General features: G+C 34.5%; 1 protein-coding gene across 7 annotated transcripts in view; it reads right to left on the minus strand.

Annotated features, from left to right (window-relative positions):
• Positions 1-18,799, minus strand: part of LOC149803373 (Golgi-specific brefeldin A-resistance guanine nucleotide exchange factor 1-like) — a 167,294-nt gene that overhangs the window by 51,267 nt on the left and 97,228 nt on the right. For all 7 annotated transcript variants that reach the window (XR_016420209.1, XM_089953086.1, XM_089953085.1 and 4 more), the window contains 6 exons: positions 18,638-18,753; positions 16,075-16,469; positions 11,111-11,268; positions 9,488-9,713; positions 7,597-7,947; positions 3,541-3,671 (listed from right to left, as the gene is read on the minus strand). Coding sequence is in view for 6 of the 7 variants with exons in the window: in XM_089953086.1 (XP_089809212.1) it covers positions 3,541-3,671; positions 7,597-7,947; positions 9,488-9,713; positions 11,111-11,268; positions 16,075-16,469; positions 18,638-18,753 (1,377 nt within the window). In the remaining variant the exon portion in view is untranslated. The remainder of the gene's footprint in view (positions 1-3,540; positions 3,672-7,596; positions 7,948-9,487; positions 9,714-11,110; positions 11,269-16,074; positions 16,470-18,637; positions 18,754-18,799) is intronic.

Raw genomic sequence — 18,799 nt, forward strand, 5'->3', positions numbered from 1 at the left:
ACTGTGTCCCTTCCTGCATTTATTTACAAGAATCTAAATATTCCTTTTATTCTTCTGTGTTGATTATTAGCAATATATTAAGAGGCTTATTGTCCCTTTCATCTTCAACATACACTGCTCGCTGGATGCCATTTTTCTTAATACAAATTCTATAATCAACGGTTTGATCATGCAGATGCTTTGCATGACAAAATATGTGCAGTTTCAAGCATCTGAGGTATTGCTGTAAAGTTGATCTGGTTCCCTGACTGTTTCTGCTAATTCTAATATGAAACCTGATCCAAATCAAACACAGATGCACAAACTATTCAGATTTTTCAGCAACAATCATTTTTCCATAGTATTTGCTTTATTCCACAAGTCTGTATTTTAAGGGTCATTTTCTTAAGAAATGCACCAAAATTGTAAGGGATGGCAGGTTTGTCGAGTCACCAAGTATAAAAAACATTTGACACTGCCTCCCATGAACTGACAAAAGAGTAAACTATTTCATCATGGAACTAAAAGCAAAATTCCATGCTGGACAGACTCTTTTTGTTTTAGAGAACAATGTGTGGTGGTGTTTATGTGTGATTTGGATTCTTAACGGCAGTTTACAGTGATATCTAGCACAGTGGCATCATGCTGCAGACATGTAAGCATGATGTCCGACCGAGTCACATTATCCTGACACCAGGCCAACCAGTCCTAACACTAACCTCTTAATGCTTAGTGCCGAGTGAGACAGCTGTTAGTACCCACAAACTCATCCATTCGAGGCAGATGCTCTAACCACTAGGCCACCAATGTGTGGTGATAAATGGTTCCAAATCTGGTTGGTCTGAAGTAGCTTCAGGAGTACCTCAATGCACAATACTTGGACCAGTGCTCTTTTCCTGGCTCATAAATCATGATTGAAACTGATTTGGAAATCTGCATGACTCTGTATAATACAGCTTAATCCAAACCCAGCATGATACTGAGACATTAGAAAATGACAATAATCAACAAGGTCTGTGAGTAAGAAAATGGGGCATGTGATTCCATCCTAACATACACAACATAAATCCAATGAAAAGATAGATAGTCCAAAAAACTAGTATGTCATATTCATTGGAAGATACTGCTCTGGAAAACCTCAATCACAAGAGAGCTGAAATGGAACCTTCAAATTCAGGAATTATGTGCCACAGCAAATAGTATGTTATGCCTATCAGGGCATAACCTGACATCTTGCCCAAAAAGTGATAAAAAATTGTCTTACAAGGATTTCATCAGACCTATTTCAGAATATGCTTGTACAATTTGGAACCCTCCTAACAGTTTTTAGAAGATGAAATTGAAAAAAATCCAAAAGTGAACAGCCAGATTTGTTACATCTGATAACTCTTTTATTCAATGAAGTGTGACCTCAATATTGAGTAAATTGTCTTGGAAACCATTAAGAAGACAGACTCCAAAACAGATGAATACTTGTCTAAAATGTGTGTGAGATGGATTTTTAATGAAGCTTTAAACAAAATTCAGTCATATCACTATGATGCTTGCACTGTGTCAGTTTATAGTGATATCTAGCACTGGAGCATCATGTTTCAGACATTTAGCACGATGTCCACCCAGTCACATTATCTTGACACCATATCAAGCAGTTTTAACACTATCCTTTTAATGCTGAGTGCCAAGCAAGGCAGCTGTTAGTACCATTTTTATAAGTCTTCTTGTATGAATTGTCCTGGGTGGTGCTCTAACCACTAGGCCTCTAGCAAGGTCATTTTTCTACAAAGGCCTGAAGAAAAAAGAGCAAAAATGCCCTGCCATAGCCTTACATGATGCCATACACAAAAACCGATGGCTAAAAACTTAGCTTCCCCTCCCCACAACCAAAGGCTGGAATTCATTAACACAAATATGAATCACATCTGCCAAATCCTGTAGTAATGATGCAGCACTGAACTAATCAAGATCAAGATTTCTTTCTTAAAACACTGTCCATAAAGATGCAACAACAATTACTTTCTGTGACAAACATGGGGTTAACTTAGTGGCATGAGAGATAAAAATCAACAAAATCCCCATTGCTTTGGATAATGTCATCACAAGTGCACCAAACACATGACCAGCTGCACCTTTCTCAATGCAATTAGCAATCAGTGTCAACATTTCATGTGTTCAGAACCCATAAAAGTGTGAAGATGCCAAAAAAATTGAAAATCAATGGAATCAGTCCATTGTTTGAGCCTGGCTCATGTACAAACCAACTCCAGCCACTATTCTTTTACTTAAAACATCATCCATGAAGTCAACTATGCTGAATGGATAATGTGGCTCACACAAAAATGTGTGACGGACTAGACCTAATTATTACAGGCCTCGAGAATAAAATTATTATTATTAAATTATTAAATTCAATAACTGTAGGATTATTTACTGCACAAACATTTGTGTGTACCAGTTTACTTGAGTGAAAACTTGTTCAGTAATGTGTGACCTTCAATACTCCACTGTAGTGTATATACACTGTGTTTCATTGGTAATTGTGCCTCAAATGATAGTTTCAATGTTCATTGAGTTTAAACAAGCATGGATAAAAAAAGTGCTTTGATGAGGATTTAAATTTTTTGACAACAGTTTCATTTGAAGGGAGAATCGATCTGAATAAGGTTGTTGTTGTTGTTGTAGGTTTTAACGCCATTTTTCAGCACACGACAGGCTATACATGGCGGCCAGTATTAATAAGGATTAATTTTTCATTTTTAGTATTATTTCTTATTCTTTTTTTCATTTTCAGTAATAACAGTTTTTGAATACCTTATTTTTCTTGTTCTCTCTATCCTTATTTACCTTAGAACATATCAATTTGAGGCACTGAGTGGAAATTGTGGCTACCAGATACCATACAGATATGTGTACACTGAAACAATATAAAATGCTTAATAATTCTTCATTTTGAAAGGGCAAAATAAAACAAATGTGTGTGAAAGGTAATATTTTAAACCAGATTACAGAAATAATGTTGATTTATCAAATAACTTTGTTGATCTCAAGGAATGAAACATGGTAAAAAAAATGAAAGTGATATTTATTATCATAAATGTCTAATTTTTCACTGGGTCTTTCAATCTGTGGTTTAGGGCAACAACATTATTCCATGAAAATTGATGCCCCATGAAAATTAGTGATACCACAGTAGTTTAGCTAGAGTTGTGATAACAAACTTGTGCTAATGGATGGATGGATGACAATGAACTGGTCTATGAGTTAAAAATTATCTGGAATTCGTACTTTGTTCAATGTCAGTCTAAATCCAAATTAAAAGTCACTTTTCTAATATATCAAGAACATTTCAAATCTCTTCCACTGTCATGCCAAAATATATAATTAAATTTCATGACTTACAAATTTTACACTTTGCCTGACTGCAATAGACCAAAATCATGAACATTTAGACATCTCAAGTTTTACAAAATTTTCTAAGACAGGTCAGAAAAGGCATCAAACTGTAATTTCAGTGCTATAGCTTCTATCACAGAAGGTGATAACACTGATACCTAGTTTGCTTACTTTGTTAAAGCAGGCCTCCCATTCAGCTGCTGACAAGGTTTGTAGATCATGTACCAATAGTGCCCTCTGGAGGTAGGTCAAAGCCTGACTGCGGACTTGTTTGCGGGTATCACAGCAAAGTCTGGCTATCCCTGTAAAAGAGTACAGAATAATGTCACTATGTTTTATTCATTAACCTCTAGTACACATCAATAAAATATAATGTTTTTTTCAGATTTTTTTTAATATACAGAGTGCTTTTTATTTGTGAAGAACTCTTTCAAAGTCACCTGGATGGTAAGAAATATCTCATATCAAAAGTAGCCATTTAAATATGGTTTCAAACACGTGAATTCATTTTTCATGGGACACCTATTTTCATGGGTTTTGTAGTATCTACTCTAAATTTAAATACCTAAAACAAATGGCAGTTTTGCAAACTGCTCAAAAAAGCTACTCCTGAAAGGAAATAAATTCAGTCAACATTTTACACAATGGACACATAATGGTAGTGCACCATTAAATTATGCACATGGTCATTATGTCACTTACCCAAATTACCTGAATTTTAGTCAGATCATTTATGCCTTAAGTGTTTTTATAATATCTAGCCATTTGAACAAATGATATATTTTATCAGATATCAACACAGAAAACAATGAAGTGCAGATATGGGAACATAAGGTAAACAAATGCATAAAGTGTTATGTAATGAGGAATCAGTGCAGGTTTAATTCTTGTCAGACCTGCTAATTCCAACGAAGTCTGCAATCATCAATTTTACTATGAAGCACAAATTTACCAGAGGCTAGTTGTTGCCTCTTGCACTAGTTGTCTCATCAATTACTCCATCAATGCCTGTGACTAATAAGGGGTCCACAACCCGACACTTCCATCTCAAGCTGACCAGGTGTAATGGTTGCCATTAGTACTGGTAACATTACTTTCACTGACATATGTGTGCATATATGTGTGTGTGTAAAACATCATGATGTCCCCAGCTATATTTGCCAGCGACAAGGTTCTCTGGTGCAGACTCAGCACATTGCATTCCATCATTCTGGACTAGCAAAATCTTTGCTCATAAGATTCCTTCACAGTATGTGAACCATTCCATCAGACCAAGACACTAACACTGTGCTGCAAAGTATAAGCTAGGCATGTCTTGTGCTTTAAGCCTTTTGCACTGAATGCATGCAGTACTCAAACAAATCTGATAGCCATGGGACCCTTGAATTTCAGATCAGGCCTGTCCTGTAAACTAAGTGAGGTGCCTATCGGGCTTGTAAAAAAGAATTTCAAATTTGAGGAAACTTTGATCATGCTGATCAAATGTGCAAATGTATTTTCAAGATGTTGATATACATGCCATAACACGGTGCAATCTAAATCAGATCATCACTTTCCTATACGAAATTGAGATCTGATTTTATTCAAATTGAAGCATGGCATGCCATGCTATTAATACAATTGTTTACTCTCAGACTCACTGACAAGGTCTTATTTTGAGAGAACACAATTTGCAGTAATCTTCAAAAATAGAAGAAGAAAAAACAACACTTTCAGTGTATGTCCATTATATGTAGCATGTATAAACATATACAGTCTTGATTGGAGCTGATGTAGAACTATCCCTTGGGCAGTTTAAATAGCAGCAATTAAAAGCAAAGAGGTCAGGTACAATGCACCATTTCACATATTACTTAACTGACTGACAATAGTATGTGAGATGTGTTTGAAGGCTGCTGTTGGTGAGTCGAATGTGCTAATATGAATAGGTAGGATCAGGAAGTGGAACAACCCATTAAAGGTACTTCAAAAAGATTCTAAATGCGTATACAAGAACAAAAGTTATTACATATCATTGCCTGGACTGACAATGTTTAAGCCATATGTATTACATAATTGACAAGTGTATGAACAGTAATGTTTTTCTGAAATTGAATTTTACTACATATATAGAATCTAAAGCATGATCATTTCATTTGTCAGAACAGTGTTCAGATGTAATTAATTTCTGAAGCTGATTTAGGAAGCAATTAGCTATCAGCAAAGCTCAAAAAAATTAAATTTGATAACTCATGGTTGATAGATTTTTACTTTGTGAAGTACGCCAGCAAAAAAAGAAAAATTTAAAATATGAGGGATTGGTGGGTGCAGGGTGCTATTAATCTTTTGCACATACTGCAAACAACACATCAACATACGTCAACTCGGTTCTGACCAGGATTCACTTAGAGAATCCAGCAGAAAAGTTTGAACACCACAGGGCCATCCAGTATCTAGTGAGTGTAGAGAAGAACACTAATGACACTTGCATTACCTTCCAACCCCTTTGAACCCTACTGAATTAAATTCGGACTGTAGCTATTGCAACGCTGTGAGACAATATTAAAAAGGGGAACTTTTGGGCATGTGGAAATTGGAGTCCGGGTTTGTAGAATTTCAGTCAGGTCTTGTGAGTTTATTTAAGTCACCAGCACTGGGCCTGTTCCTAAAAAAATGTTTTTTTTGAGCATTGGCTTATTGCCACTATTTATCACTTTCTGACAAAACATGAATGAAAAATTCAGAAAATAACAATCTGAAAATCTTCATATATGTAAATAATCAATGCTTGATCCTTAAATAATTGAGAAAATACACTCATAGGCTATACATTGTGGCCAGTATAAATGTGGAGGAAGAACCTAGGCAACCCCTGGAAAGAACCACCGACCCACAAGAAGCTATTGGCAAGCTTTCTCACATACCCACACTGGCCAAGCCTACGACTTGAACCCATGCAGACAGAGGTGAGATGGCAATGATCCGTAACAGCAAGCACTTTAGACCACTTGGCCACTCGGGGCCCTGCAACATGTGGCAAATATCTTTATACTCAATGCTCAATACAATGTTGACTAAGTTGCTGGATAATTGAAAATCCTCATTTTTTTTTAAATCTGAAAGGCACGGAACAGTGTTGATTGCATCCAACAAAATCTAAAGCTCTGAAAACAAACATAGCCACCTAATGGTGGTTAGGGGAGGTAATGGGAAAGAGAATCTTCACTTTGTCAATATGTTATATAAGCTGTCAAGACAAATATATTTTGTCTTTTCATGATTACTGGATTCAAAAGATACATGCATTTCTTTCCTAAGGTTAACATGATTGATGAATGCATTGAAAAGCACACACAAAAAAAGAAAATCTTATTTCAATGACCTTTAACTCAAAACCAATAGGCTTGCAAACTAGTCTACTAAGTTTGGTCCAGGTCTGTGAAGTAGAACTAATGTTATTGTACAGGAACCATTTTCCTTCCTTCAGTCAAGGTGAACTTAACCTCTGACATTTTGACCCCAAAATATAAAGGCTTCTTCTTTACACTGAATGCAAGCTATTTACAAAGTTTGGTAATAGTAGTTGATGGAGAGAGTTATTATGCAAAGAACGAAATAGTTAAATAACAAATAGATGTGTGCCTTGGGGCAAGCTTATACAAACTTTTCACCTTTTGTACTGGTAGAAATACACACGCTCCTCTTAACAAATACATAAAGAAAAGGGTATGCCAGTCAGTGAATATTTTCTGTATGATACAATTCTTGAGATAATACTGGTTTCCACAACAAAAAAGCCTATCCCGTCAATTTACAGGAGAATTTCCTGAAGATTTCCAAAAGCCACATATTTTTCATTGTCTTTTCAAAGGACTGTCACTGCAATCGTTAAAACTGAATAAGAATTTCTACAGTCATTGTTTAATATGAAACATAAGCTGCAATGTAAAAAATTTACGCCTAAATCTTTCCCCGAGTTCACGGTATTATGATACACCCAAAAGCAATATCATAACAATTACATCATAATGTAAAGATCACATTAGTTACAAGCAACTAAGTGCTGATTTTACAAAAACAGTCTGTTTCTGTAAAGGAAATTTAAACCTTGATTATTCTAGAAAATTCAGTCCTAATCAGAGAATACTAAAAACACAAGATTTATATAGACTGGCTAATGTTACACATTTTCTCTGCCTTGAGACTCAGCTAACCCAAAATTCCATGTACTACCATGGCATAAATTACCCTGTAACAATGGACACCAGCACTTGACCCACAGTGACCTTGTCCCTGCATCTATGACCTCCAACTCTTGACTTTGCTGCTGTTCTTCTTCTGCCCAGGACTTGAATATTTTGGCTGCACCAATGTGAAGTGTATGCATTAAATCCAGAAGCTGAACTGACAAAGAGTGAAGTTCTGGGGAATAAGCAGCGGCACCATCTTCATCCTCATCATCAGAACAACCATGGGAATTTAAGTGTCCTGGTGAAGATCGTGACTTTTTTATTTTACTTTGCTTACGTGACTGCCTGTGTTTTGACTGAAGCTTCCAATCTTTTCCAGGTCTGTTGTTTGGATGATTTTTCTTGTGACCTAAATGGAGATGGGAAAGTTAACAGATTACCAACAACACTCATGGAGTTATTCTGGAAATAATTTTTATTTTATTTTGATGGTTCTTTTCATAAAAGAAACAGTCAAAGAAGAATATAACATATTTACATCAAGAAATTTGACAAATGAGTTACCCAGGATGCTAACTGTTTTAGTTTAAATCATCACGTAAATTTATTATGGGGAAATATAACTAGAAATTGAACCCCTTAACAGGTCTAACTAAAATGTGTTGATTTGTCATAAAATGAATACTGCTTTGTAATTTTATTATCTATTATTTATATGTGTGTGTGTGTGTGTGTGTGTGTGTGTGCGTGTGCTACTGTTATGTTTCAAATTAAGAAAGAATTTTAATTTGTATTCAATTATAGAAGTTTATTTTCGGATTAAACTTTGTTTCTTTGACAATATTAACCTCATCATAATATTTAAGGAGTATGACCACTACTTCACAAATCTTGCCTTCCGAAGCTGTTCTTAGCCATGAAAGTACTAAAATTCAACTGCTGACATAGCAGGGAGATGGCAGAAAGTTATCTCCCTTTGGTGGTTTTGGGCTCTATATCTTGTCCATACTTTGGTTACTGCTGAAGCATATATGCACACTGTCATGTTCTGAAACAAAACTAAGGGGAGGCTGGGAGGGTGTGCCTGCATTATGGTCAGTAAATATTATCAACGAAACATAAAACAAACTTGTGCTAATGGTCAGCAGGCCAATGGATGAAAAACCATCACGTAAATTCTTCAGGTCTATGACCAGTAGGGCTAAAAAAATTCCAACCAGTGTAATTGACAGGGAAAATTAGAAAAAATGCACTATACTGAACTACAAAGACATCAAATTATGAATAATATGCTAATTATTAATTTCAAAGAAAAGTCTAGCAATGAATACTTATTAATAGTCACCATGCAAGCAATTAAAATGGCACCAACTGAATCACTCCATGAAGAAGTTGACAAACAAGGTGATAAATATTCATCATGAATGAAAGTGGAGCAGAAGTAGTTAATGATGACAACTGCAGTTTTTGTGTCAAGCCCATATCCAAGGACACATTTTCATCTGAATTCCTTTATCAGCAAGCAAACTACTTGAAGATAGATTTAATATCTTTTTCTTGTTTTGGGATAGCTGCAAGGTAGTGGATGTATCCCCCCAATTATGTATTATGATTCCGTAAAGTATCTGGAGAAGAATGGGCATTATGTTGAATCATGACAATCCATTTCAAGTTTAGCCATCCTAAGATCACACACAGCTCTTGACAAGCCATTCTACAATACTACCATATAAATTAGTCTAGTGAAACTATTTTACAAACGCTCACTGGGAAACCATTATTGGCAACAAAAACATTTCAACTTAGTTAATATAAATATAATATAAAATTTATTATAATGCTTTAGTGAATTTATTCTTCTGCTCATCAAATATGTCAAAATAACAGAGATTAGTCATTGACAACTCAATAAATTTCACATACTATAAAGTGAATTACTTATTACATACCTCCATTTAAACTGGCCTCTGCAAATGCACGTATGGCATGAACACAGCTTTCAAAGTTGAGTGGTGTGACATGAGCAGCATCCCTAACAAGGAATGAGAGAGTCTCGGAGGCTTTAAGAAGGGACTTGATGTCACAGTAATTAAGTTCTTCTGGCAGCTCTATGCTATACTGATTGACTGGGATTATTTTCTTAGTCTGCTGTTTTCCTTCATCATCCTGATTTACCTAAAATTGACAATAAATATGAAACCATATTCAAGTCTCTTGCCTTAACTATGTAAACAGAGTATAAAAAAATATCATCCAAGTTTTGAATCTCACAGGGTGGAAGCAGACACATTTGACAATAATGTGCTCCACTACTGGTGGTCACTAGCAGGGTGTTCACCATTCTGGAGGCATGCAAGTGTCTTATGAGTGACTGGTACAATACCACCTCATCTCTGCAATTTATTCTATAATAGGGATGCAACTCATGGGTTTTTCTATTTTTAGTAATGGTGGTTATTCCTGATCTCATCTGGGCATCAATGTTTAAAAAAGCAAAGCCCTTCAGGCAGGGATATTTTCTGTCAATTTTTTTAACATTCTGTCAAATGGAATTTGAGAACAGTTGTTTGAAGATTTTTATTTTTAATTTTACTAACGGTTGCTATATTTCATTGTACATCAGTATAATTTTGTAAACATCCAAGAGACTTTCACCAGGTTGCCACATGTGAAATTTTGTGCAATTCTGCTGAGCAATTTTGAAGAGAAAGTGTTGACGGAGGACATAGGCATCAGACAGGCGAAGAACAATACCAGAAACTCATTTAACCTTACTGCTAAATAACCTAAAAAACCAAACAAGATGTTTATTTTTTATTACATTTTGGAGTTTGTAATAAAGTATGTGTGATTTGGATTTTTAATGTGGCTTTAGCAATTTTTCAGTTATATCGCTACAATGTCTGCATTGTGGCAGTTTACAGTGATGTGTAGCAATGGGGCATTATACTGCAGATGTGTAGCATTATGTCCCACACAGTCACATTATTCTGACACCAGGACGACTAGTCCTAACACAAACCTTTTAATGCTGAGCGCCAAGCAAGGCAGCTGTTAGTACCATTTTTATAAATCTTTGGTACGGCTTTATCCAGGGTTCTAACCCATGACCTCCCACATCCAAGGAAGACGACCTAAACACTAGGTCACAGGAGCAGTCGAGTTTGTAATAAACCAGTTTCGTTAAAACAAATAATGGTTAAAATAAACATGGAATTATAATCAGATGTAAACAAAATAAATACAAGTGCTACAGTTGACAACAAAATAACAATTTCTATATAAACTGAAACTGATTCAGGAGAAACACTGAACTGAAACTATAGTGTTGAGTGAAAGCTTTAATTAATTAAATATCCATATTACTGGTGACCACCTAATTGAGGCAACAGACAATATGTAAGAGTTACTTCCCTTAGATAATATATATTATGTGGACTGAACAACTTGTTTTCTTTTCTAGTGGGCTAGATTCAGGACAAGGGTTTTTTGTTTTGGTGAGGAAGCTGTCATTGGAAGTTAATGTGATCAAAATAATAATTTCTGAAGGCTTTAAAGAAATTGCCACATACCAGTAACCAACTTCCATTGTCTGGTACAGGTCTGAGTTCAAACTCTTCAAACTTTTGTCCTACCCTCTCATAGACCTCACTGTCCGAGAGATATCCACGGTCGCTGCTACCAACTGTGACTGCGGAGGAATTCTGTACTTCACTGTCACTCTGAGCACCTGTATATGTGTAAATTCAGATGTATCCAGAATGCAAATTATGAAATGTCTATATTCCAGCATTCTTACCGTACAAGATGGTCATATACTTTATATTCCTTTTGGGGGCACTCTACAGATATTATGAACTTCTTAGAGTGACAGGTGTAAGATGAAGTTGTTTGCCTATGCAACATCCACAAAATAGAGAATAGAGAAAAGCACACATTTAACCAAAATGACTGCTCTCATGTGCTCAAAAAATCAGCCTGAATAGGTCTAACACACTATCTTAAGCAGTTGTTAAAATAGGGAAAATTAACTTTGCCAAACTAGACAATAGCAGGTTCTGAAAGAGCAATGAATCAATTACCAAATATATAATGTTAAAAAAAGTCAATTTAAAATTATTTTCCCTCTGAAGTTGACCAAGTGGAGCTATCAGTTTTTCGACAGGTGCACATCTAAAGTAAGGCCAAGCTATATACTCTATAACCCTAACTATATCCATCAATCATACACCAAACTAAAGGGAATTCAAAGATCTTCAAATAATACCCAATTAATACATGGTCTTTTCCAAAAGCCAGAATGACCATTGAGGAAAACCTGGGAAATTCTTCTTCTTCAAAAATCTGACCCTAAGCAAAATAAAAAACTGTGGAGCACCAACACTAAAGATTAAGTGGCCGAAGAGCAAACGATGTATAATGCTAGATAATGCATGAAATGATGTATAATGCTAGATAATGCATGAAATGATGTATAATGCTAGATAATGCATGAAATGATGTATAATGCTAGATAATGCATGAAATGATGTATAATGCTAGATAATGCATGAAATGATGTATAATGCTAGATAATGCATGAAATGATGTATAATGCTAGATAATGCATGAAATGATGTATAATGCTATGATGTATAATGCTAGATAATGCATGAAATGATGTATAATGCTAGATAATGCATGAAATGATGTATAATGTTAGATAATGCATGAAATGATGTATAATGCTAGATAATGCATGAAACGATGTATAATGCTAGATAATGCATGAAACGATGTATAATGCTAGATAATGCATGAAATGATGTATAATGCTAGATAATGCATGAAATGATGTATAATGCTAGATAATGCATGAAACGATGTATAATGCTAGATAATGCATGAAATGATGTATAATGCTAGATAATGCATGAAATGATGTATAATGCTAGATAATGCATGAAACGATGTATAATGCTAGATAATGCATGAAATGATGTATAATGCTAGATAATGCATGAAATGATGTATAATGCTAGATAATGCATGAAATGATGTATAATGTTAGATAATGCATGAAATGATGTATAATGCTAGATAATGCATGAAATGATGTATAATGCTAGATAATGCATGAAACGATGTATAATGCTAGATAATGCATGAAATGATGTATAATGCTAGATAATGCATGAAATGATGTATAATGCTAGATAATGCATGAAACGATGTATAATGCTAGATAATGCATGAAACGATGTATAATGCTAGATAATGCATGAAACGATGTATAATGCTAGATAATGCATGAAATGATGTATAATGCTAGATAATGCATGAAATGATGTATAATGCTAGATAATGCATGAAATGATGTATAATGCTAGATAATGCATGAAACGATGTATAATGCTAGATAATGCATGAAATGATGTATAATGCTAGATAATGCATGAAATGATGTATAATGCTAGATAATGCATGAAATGATGTATAATGCTAGATAATGCATGAAACGATGTATAATGCTAGATAAGGCATGAAACGATGTATAATGCTAGATAAGGCATGAAATGATGTATAATGCTAGATAATGCATGAAATGATGTATAATGCTAGATAATGCATGAAATGATGTATAATGCTAGATAATGCATGAAATGATGGTCAGCACAAACCTGCCAACCCTATCAAGAACTTTTAGCATGGCAGTCAATATTTTCCCATAAGTTAGACAAATTGTTAGCAAGATGAAATCAAATATCATGTACTGATATTGTCAACTTGTAAAGCAAGCATTTTAAAGTGTGATCTGATGCAGCAGAGGCAAAAATTATGTCCAACTAATAAGTTTTAAAGAAAACTAGGGCTTTAAAGACCTTCAGTACAGTTTTAGAAACTTCAATTCCAAACCCCGTTGAGCTCAGTGATTTCTTGCTAGATGTCACAACTTGACATTTGTTTAAAATTTCAAATCATCGTTCCCACCACAAGATATATTTAAACTGAAACATATAATGTCCAATAGACAATTTCTTTCTTTCTTTCATGGAATCTGAATGTATCTTGTTATTCTTGTTTGAACTTTATAAGAGGCTGACTGTCCCATTCACCTTCAATGTTTTGCTATTTGTTGGATGACATTTCTACAAAATGTTTTAGGAAACTGCTTGACCATGCTGGCATTTTGCATGAAAAACATAGGCAGATAAAAGTGTGTTGTGTACTCATGTTAAGTTAGTCTGGTTCCCCGACCAACTCCAACAAATCTAATATGAAAATCTGGATCCAGAGCACAAACCCACCACCAAAACAACAATAACCAGACTTGGCCACAATTATCCAATATTTTGTTGTTTTATACCATTATGAACATTATCATGCAGAAAATATATTCTGACTAAAATGATCTTGGCCTATTTTCTAAAAAAGGATATTTTCGCAATCTATTATCTCTATGTTTGGACTTTAAATCATCTTGAAATTAGGAATTGAAACATTTAAGTGGCATTATACAGGCAGTATTCTGCTGACATATTGCAAATAACTACCTCCCTACATATGTACACACACACACACACAAACACATTGATGTATGTAACTACTAACTGTAACAGGGCATAAAACTCAAAAAAATAATAAAAAGGAACACAACTGCCTATCATATCAAGTTAGTGGTAATAAGTTTATAAGAAAAAGATTAAGACTGATTTATTAATTTTTTAAATCATATGGTCGTAAAATCCACTTGAGAAGTTATCATTGACGACCCCTAGAAATCAGATTTTACTGGGTAAGGCTTTAGTAACAGCTAGCAGTACTTAGCTCATGCATGTTTCATAATTCCAGGTATAGCAGTATTATAGAGTGGATAAAATATCAATGCTAAATGCAAAATCAACACAAGCCAGTAAAATGTTAATTGTAGGTTACAATGAGTTTCTTCTGTTGTAAGGGTGTGGTACTAAAAAGGGATACATACAAGCATTAAATATGGGTCACAGTGACCTACTTCTGTGTTAACACGTATTACTCATCAAAATACATCCCTCATCAAATTTCAAGATTCTTTTTATAATAATATGCATGTAGGTGCTAAAATGCATTTGTACTAACAATACAATGTTTATCTTACAGCTTTGTTGCAATTTCCAAATTAGCTAGCTAGATATTATCCTCATTCAATTTAATGGAAGTCTGGAAAAACTGTTAAAAAATTTAACCTAACTACCTACCCAGTTCTGATAGGGCAAGTCGATAAAGACAAACAAATAAGTTCTCATTTAGGCCTATTGAAATTATTCATAGCAACTGTGTACAGTGTATGCACAATATGATGGCACACTGTTACATAACAGGAGAATCCATTGGACAAATGATGATGTTTTATGCAACATTAAATATTATAATCATATACAAACTAGAAATGTGTGTTTTTGTGTTAAAAATATCCCCACTTATCTGCCAAAAAGATAAAGCACAAATGCAGTCCTTTACCTTAAATTTCACCACTCTTCATCTAACTAAAGTTTGGAAAGAAGGAAATGATTTCTTAACAAAGCTATCTGACATAAACCATTCTATGAAATAATCAAAATGTTAGATTTAAACAATGTTCAAATGTTCAGTTTAGAATTAAGAAGTTCCACTACAGTCAATGAAGGCGCTCATAATTCTGTTCTTTGTCAGGAATGTTTTAAAAGCAGCGATGTGATACATTTGACAAAATCCATTATTGAATAATCTAATGAGAGCAATCAGTTTCACGTGGCACACAAACTGATTTGAGAGGGAATTAAGAGGCAGGTCTGCTTTTTTTTTAGAGGATCTGAGAAGATAAAGATACTATTTGGGTGAATATTGGTGATCATCTAGGACACATAAATGCACTTAAGTGCAAACTTAAGCTGCTGAAAATTCAACACAGCATGGTGTTAGCTACGTATGTTTAGAACAATGAAGTTCATCAAATCTTGTGTTCCAGCTTTCAAATGAAATCAGTTCACCCACGGATGTCACTGTTCAAATGGGTTAATCTGCACACATGACAAATGGATGGGTTTCTCAGTTTGAGGGAGAAATTACATGGCTTATAATGTGATGACACATGACACATTGATATTACCTGGTTTCAATGGAACCCAACATTGTTTAGGACCAACACCTTTCAAGATTCAGTATTACTGAGATGATCTGGCATATTCGACTTTTTGCATGTAATGGTGGCTTTAAATTCTAACTGTAACCTATCAGAATATACATTTAAATCAAACAGACAGAGGACTGGCAAACCTGATATTGACTAATCTTTTTTGTGCAATTGCTTTGATCAGGTAAGGTATAGTTTTTAAAAACTCCATTCAGTAGGCAATTTATAACCATTTACTTATTTGGCAAGTGAATAAGTAAGAATAACTACTGTACTAATTTTCTTAGTTAATATATTTTCTGAGACATTCAGGAATCAGAGAGTGAACTAATTTTTGATTTATGTAAACATTTCATTTTAGAAAACTGGATAGGATCTCTTTTATAGAGACTATTTTTCACTTACCAGCTTCATACAAATCCTTTGTAACATCTTCCACCCCTTGACACACCTGTAACAAAGGAGGGGGATTAGCGCCTGCCCCCACCACTTCTAAAAGTGTAAACAATGTATACCAATCCTGACCACTGTGAATATTAGCAGCATTAGTCCGTAACAACTCATGAAGTCCATATGCAATCTGTTGAGATATACTATGTACAACATGTGGCTTCATCATTATGAGAATCTGAAGTGAAGTAAGAACTTGTGATGCTATTTCTTCACGTCGTAACAATCGAATTGAAAGTCTTAAAAGTCCGACAGTGGCTCTTTCCACTAAGAATGTATGTTCATTTGCATTAACAACAAGGCTATATATGTGATCTCGCACTGGCTGCCATATTGGAGTTGCCCGGTCCCTGGAAATAAAATAAGTTTTCTGTTGTAAATAGGCATATATTTTTTTTAAAAAATATTCTAACAACATCAAATGCATTTTGTCATTTATTGTTGGTAAATAAATTTATTTCTGACAAACAAAAGTTTATTTACTATTAGACATGCATTACTAAGGTCATCACATAAAATATAGACCCTAAAATACAGAAATGTCAAACTGAAATGAACCTCTAATACAATAAGTAATTTTGCTATCAATGTCCTAAATCTTGTGATTTACTTGAATCATATTTCCTCTGAAATGTTGAACTGAAAAACGTTTTGGAATATTTGATATTCTGATATACAATACTCTTACATCAAGGAAGCTTAACAGTTTATGCTGGGTACTTAATCTGACATATTCAGTCTTTCTGGATAAATTAACTTAGTGACAAATCTATAAGTACATATCTCTCGTGTAAAACTACAGAGATTCAATTTTATGGCAACAGTGAACTCCTATTTGTCCATAACGTCTGTCAGTTAAGAACATTATCAGATAAACCTAATTGACAGATAAAAAAAAATACTACCAACATATTTTGTAATTACAGATTCTTGTACATTTGTCTTACAAGGTCTGTCACTTTAAAAAGTCATTGGATTAACCTAAGAGATAAATGAATACTACCAACAGAATCTGTGATATAGATTCAAGTCCACATGCTCGACAATGTCTGGCACTTTAAAAAAAAGTCATCAAATTTACCTAACGGATAAACAAATACCTCTAAGAGACTTTGTAATGCAGATTCATGTGCATTTGTCAGAGAACATCCATCCCTTAAATAAAAATCATCAGATTTACCCGAGAGCTAAACAAATACTGACAACAGACTTTGTAATGTAGATTGATATACATGTGTGGAAACAAGAATGAGACATGGAAGTACTTTAGAGAGACCTTTAATTATGATTAATGAGTGCTGAAATTAATGTAACATTCATTAACTCTGTGTGTGTGTGTGTGTGATTTGGATTTTTAATGTAGCTTTAACAATTTTTCAGTCATAACACTACGATGCCTGCAGTGTGACAGTTTATAGTGATGTCTAGCACTGGGGCATCATGCCGCAGACATATAGTATGATGTCCGACCCAGTCACATTATCTTGACACCAGGCCGACCAGTCCTAACACTAACCTCTTAATGCTGAGCACCAAGTGAGGCAGCTGTTAGTACCATTTTTATAAGTCTCTGGTATGACTCACCAGGGATCAAACTCACGACCTCCTGCAACCGAGGCGGACACTCTAACAACAAGGCCACCTGAGCGGTCCATTCATTAACTACCATATAACCCAGTATCATGTTGGTTAAAAAAATGGGGCCAATGATAATAAAATCCAATTAATGAATTCATAACAAATATATATCCAAATGACACTGTAGTCAGAACATGTGACTATTAGATAAATCTGTAGCATCTGATGAATCAAATGAAAAAGGGGCCATTCCATAATATTTTCCTGCACGAACACAATAACTGGTTTAGTGGAGATCAGATAAAGTCATGTTAACATTAAAATGCTATCATAGTAATGGCTATGACCACACGTTTCAATGCAGTCTGTACTGTTCCAAAGCAATTCAAGGTTTAGTTTACAACTCAAACAGAATATCTACTAAAGTGTAGCACCGCCCCCCAAATTAAAATGATCCCCACTTTGATAGTGTCTCTATCAGGTCAAGTTCCAAAGTATGACTATACTGGTTGAAAATAAAAACAGGACTTTAGTTAAATGCCAGAAATATCAAACGATGTAGAGCTCACTAAGCTTTCTTTAAAACAGACCTAAATTATACATTCATATAATGTTTAATATTTATTTCGCAAGTGCACTAGGCTCTAAATGAATTTTCAATGTCAAACTGTCAGATCACTTAGTTTAAACTATATAACTAAATGTATAAAAATTATTGTTGCACCTTGAGCCCCATCTTCCTTCATTAAAACATGAAATTTTGTTACAACTCAGCAATAGGCTGAATTTATTTTATATCAGATCAATTAAATCTAGTTTAAACATGAACTGTCTAATCCCAAAACTTCCTAAATCCTGAGAAAAAGAATCCAATATCCAAATAGCCATCTACATTTGGAAGTACTATGCAATTGTTATATTAACAAATAACACTATGTACCTGTTTTGTAGAACACATTTGACTAGCAATTCAAAGAAAAAAACTGCAGCATCTTCATCATACACTGTTCCTAAGTGAACATGTCCTTCTGGACCCTGCGAGGCAAACACTAGCGCCTGCAATACAATGAAGCTGAAGATAGCAAATACTATAGAATCTTAA

This window comes from Sinohyriopsis cumingii, chromosome 3, assembly GCF_028554795.1.
Source record: "Sinohyriopsis cumingii isolate HCF-2022 chromosome 3, ASM2855479v2, whole genome shotgun sequence".
In the NCBI taxonomy this organism is placed as follows: domain Eukaryota; kingdom Metazoa; phylum Mollusca; class Bivalvia; order Unionida; family Unionidae; genus Sinohyriopsis; species Sinohyriopsis cumingii.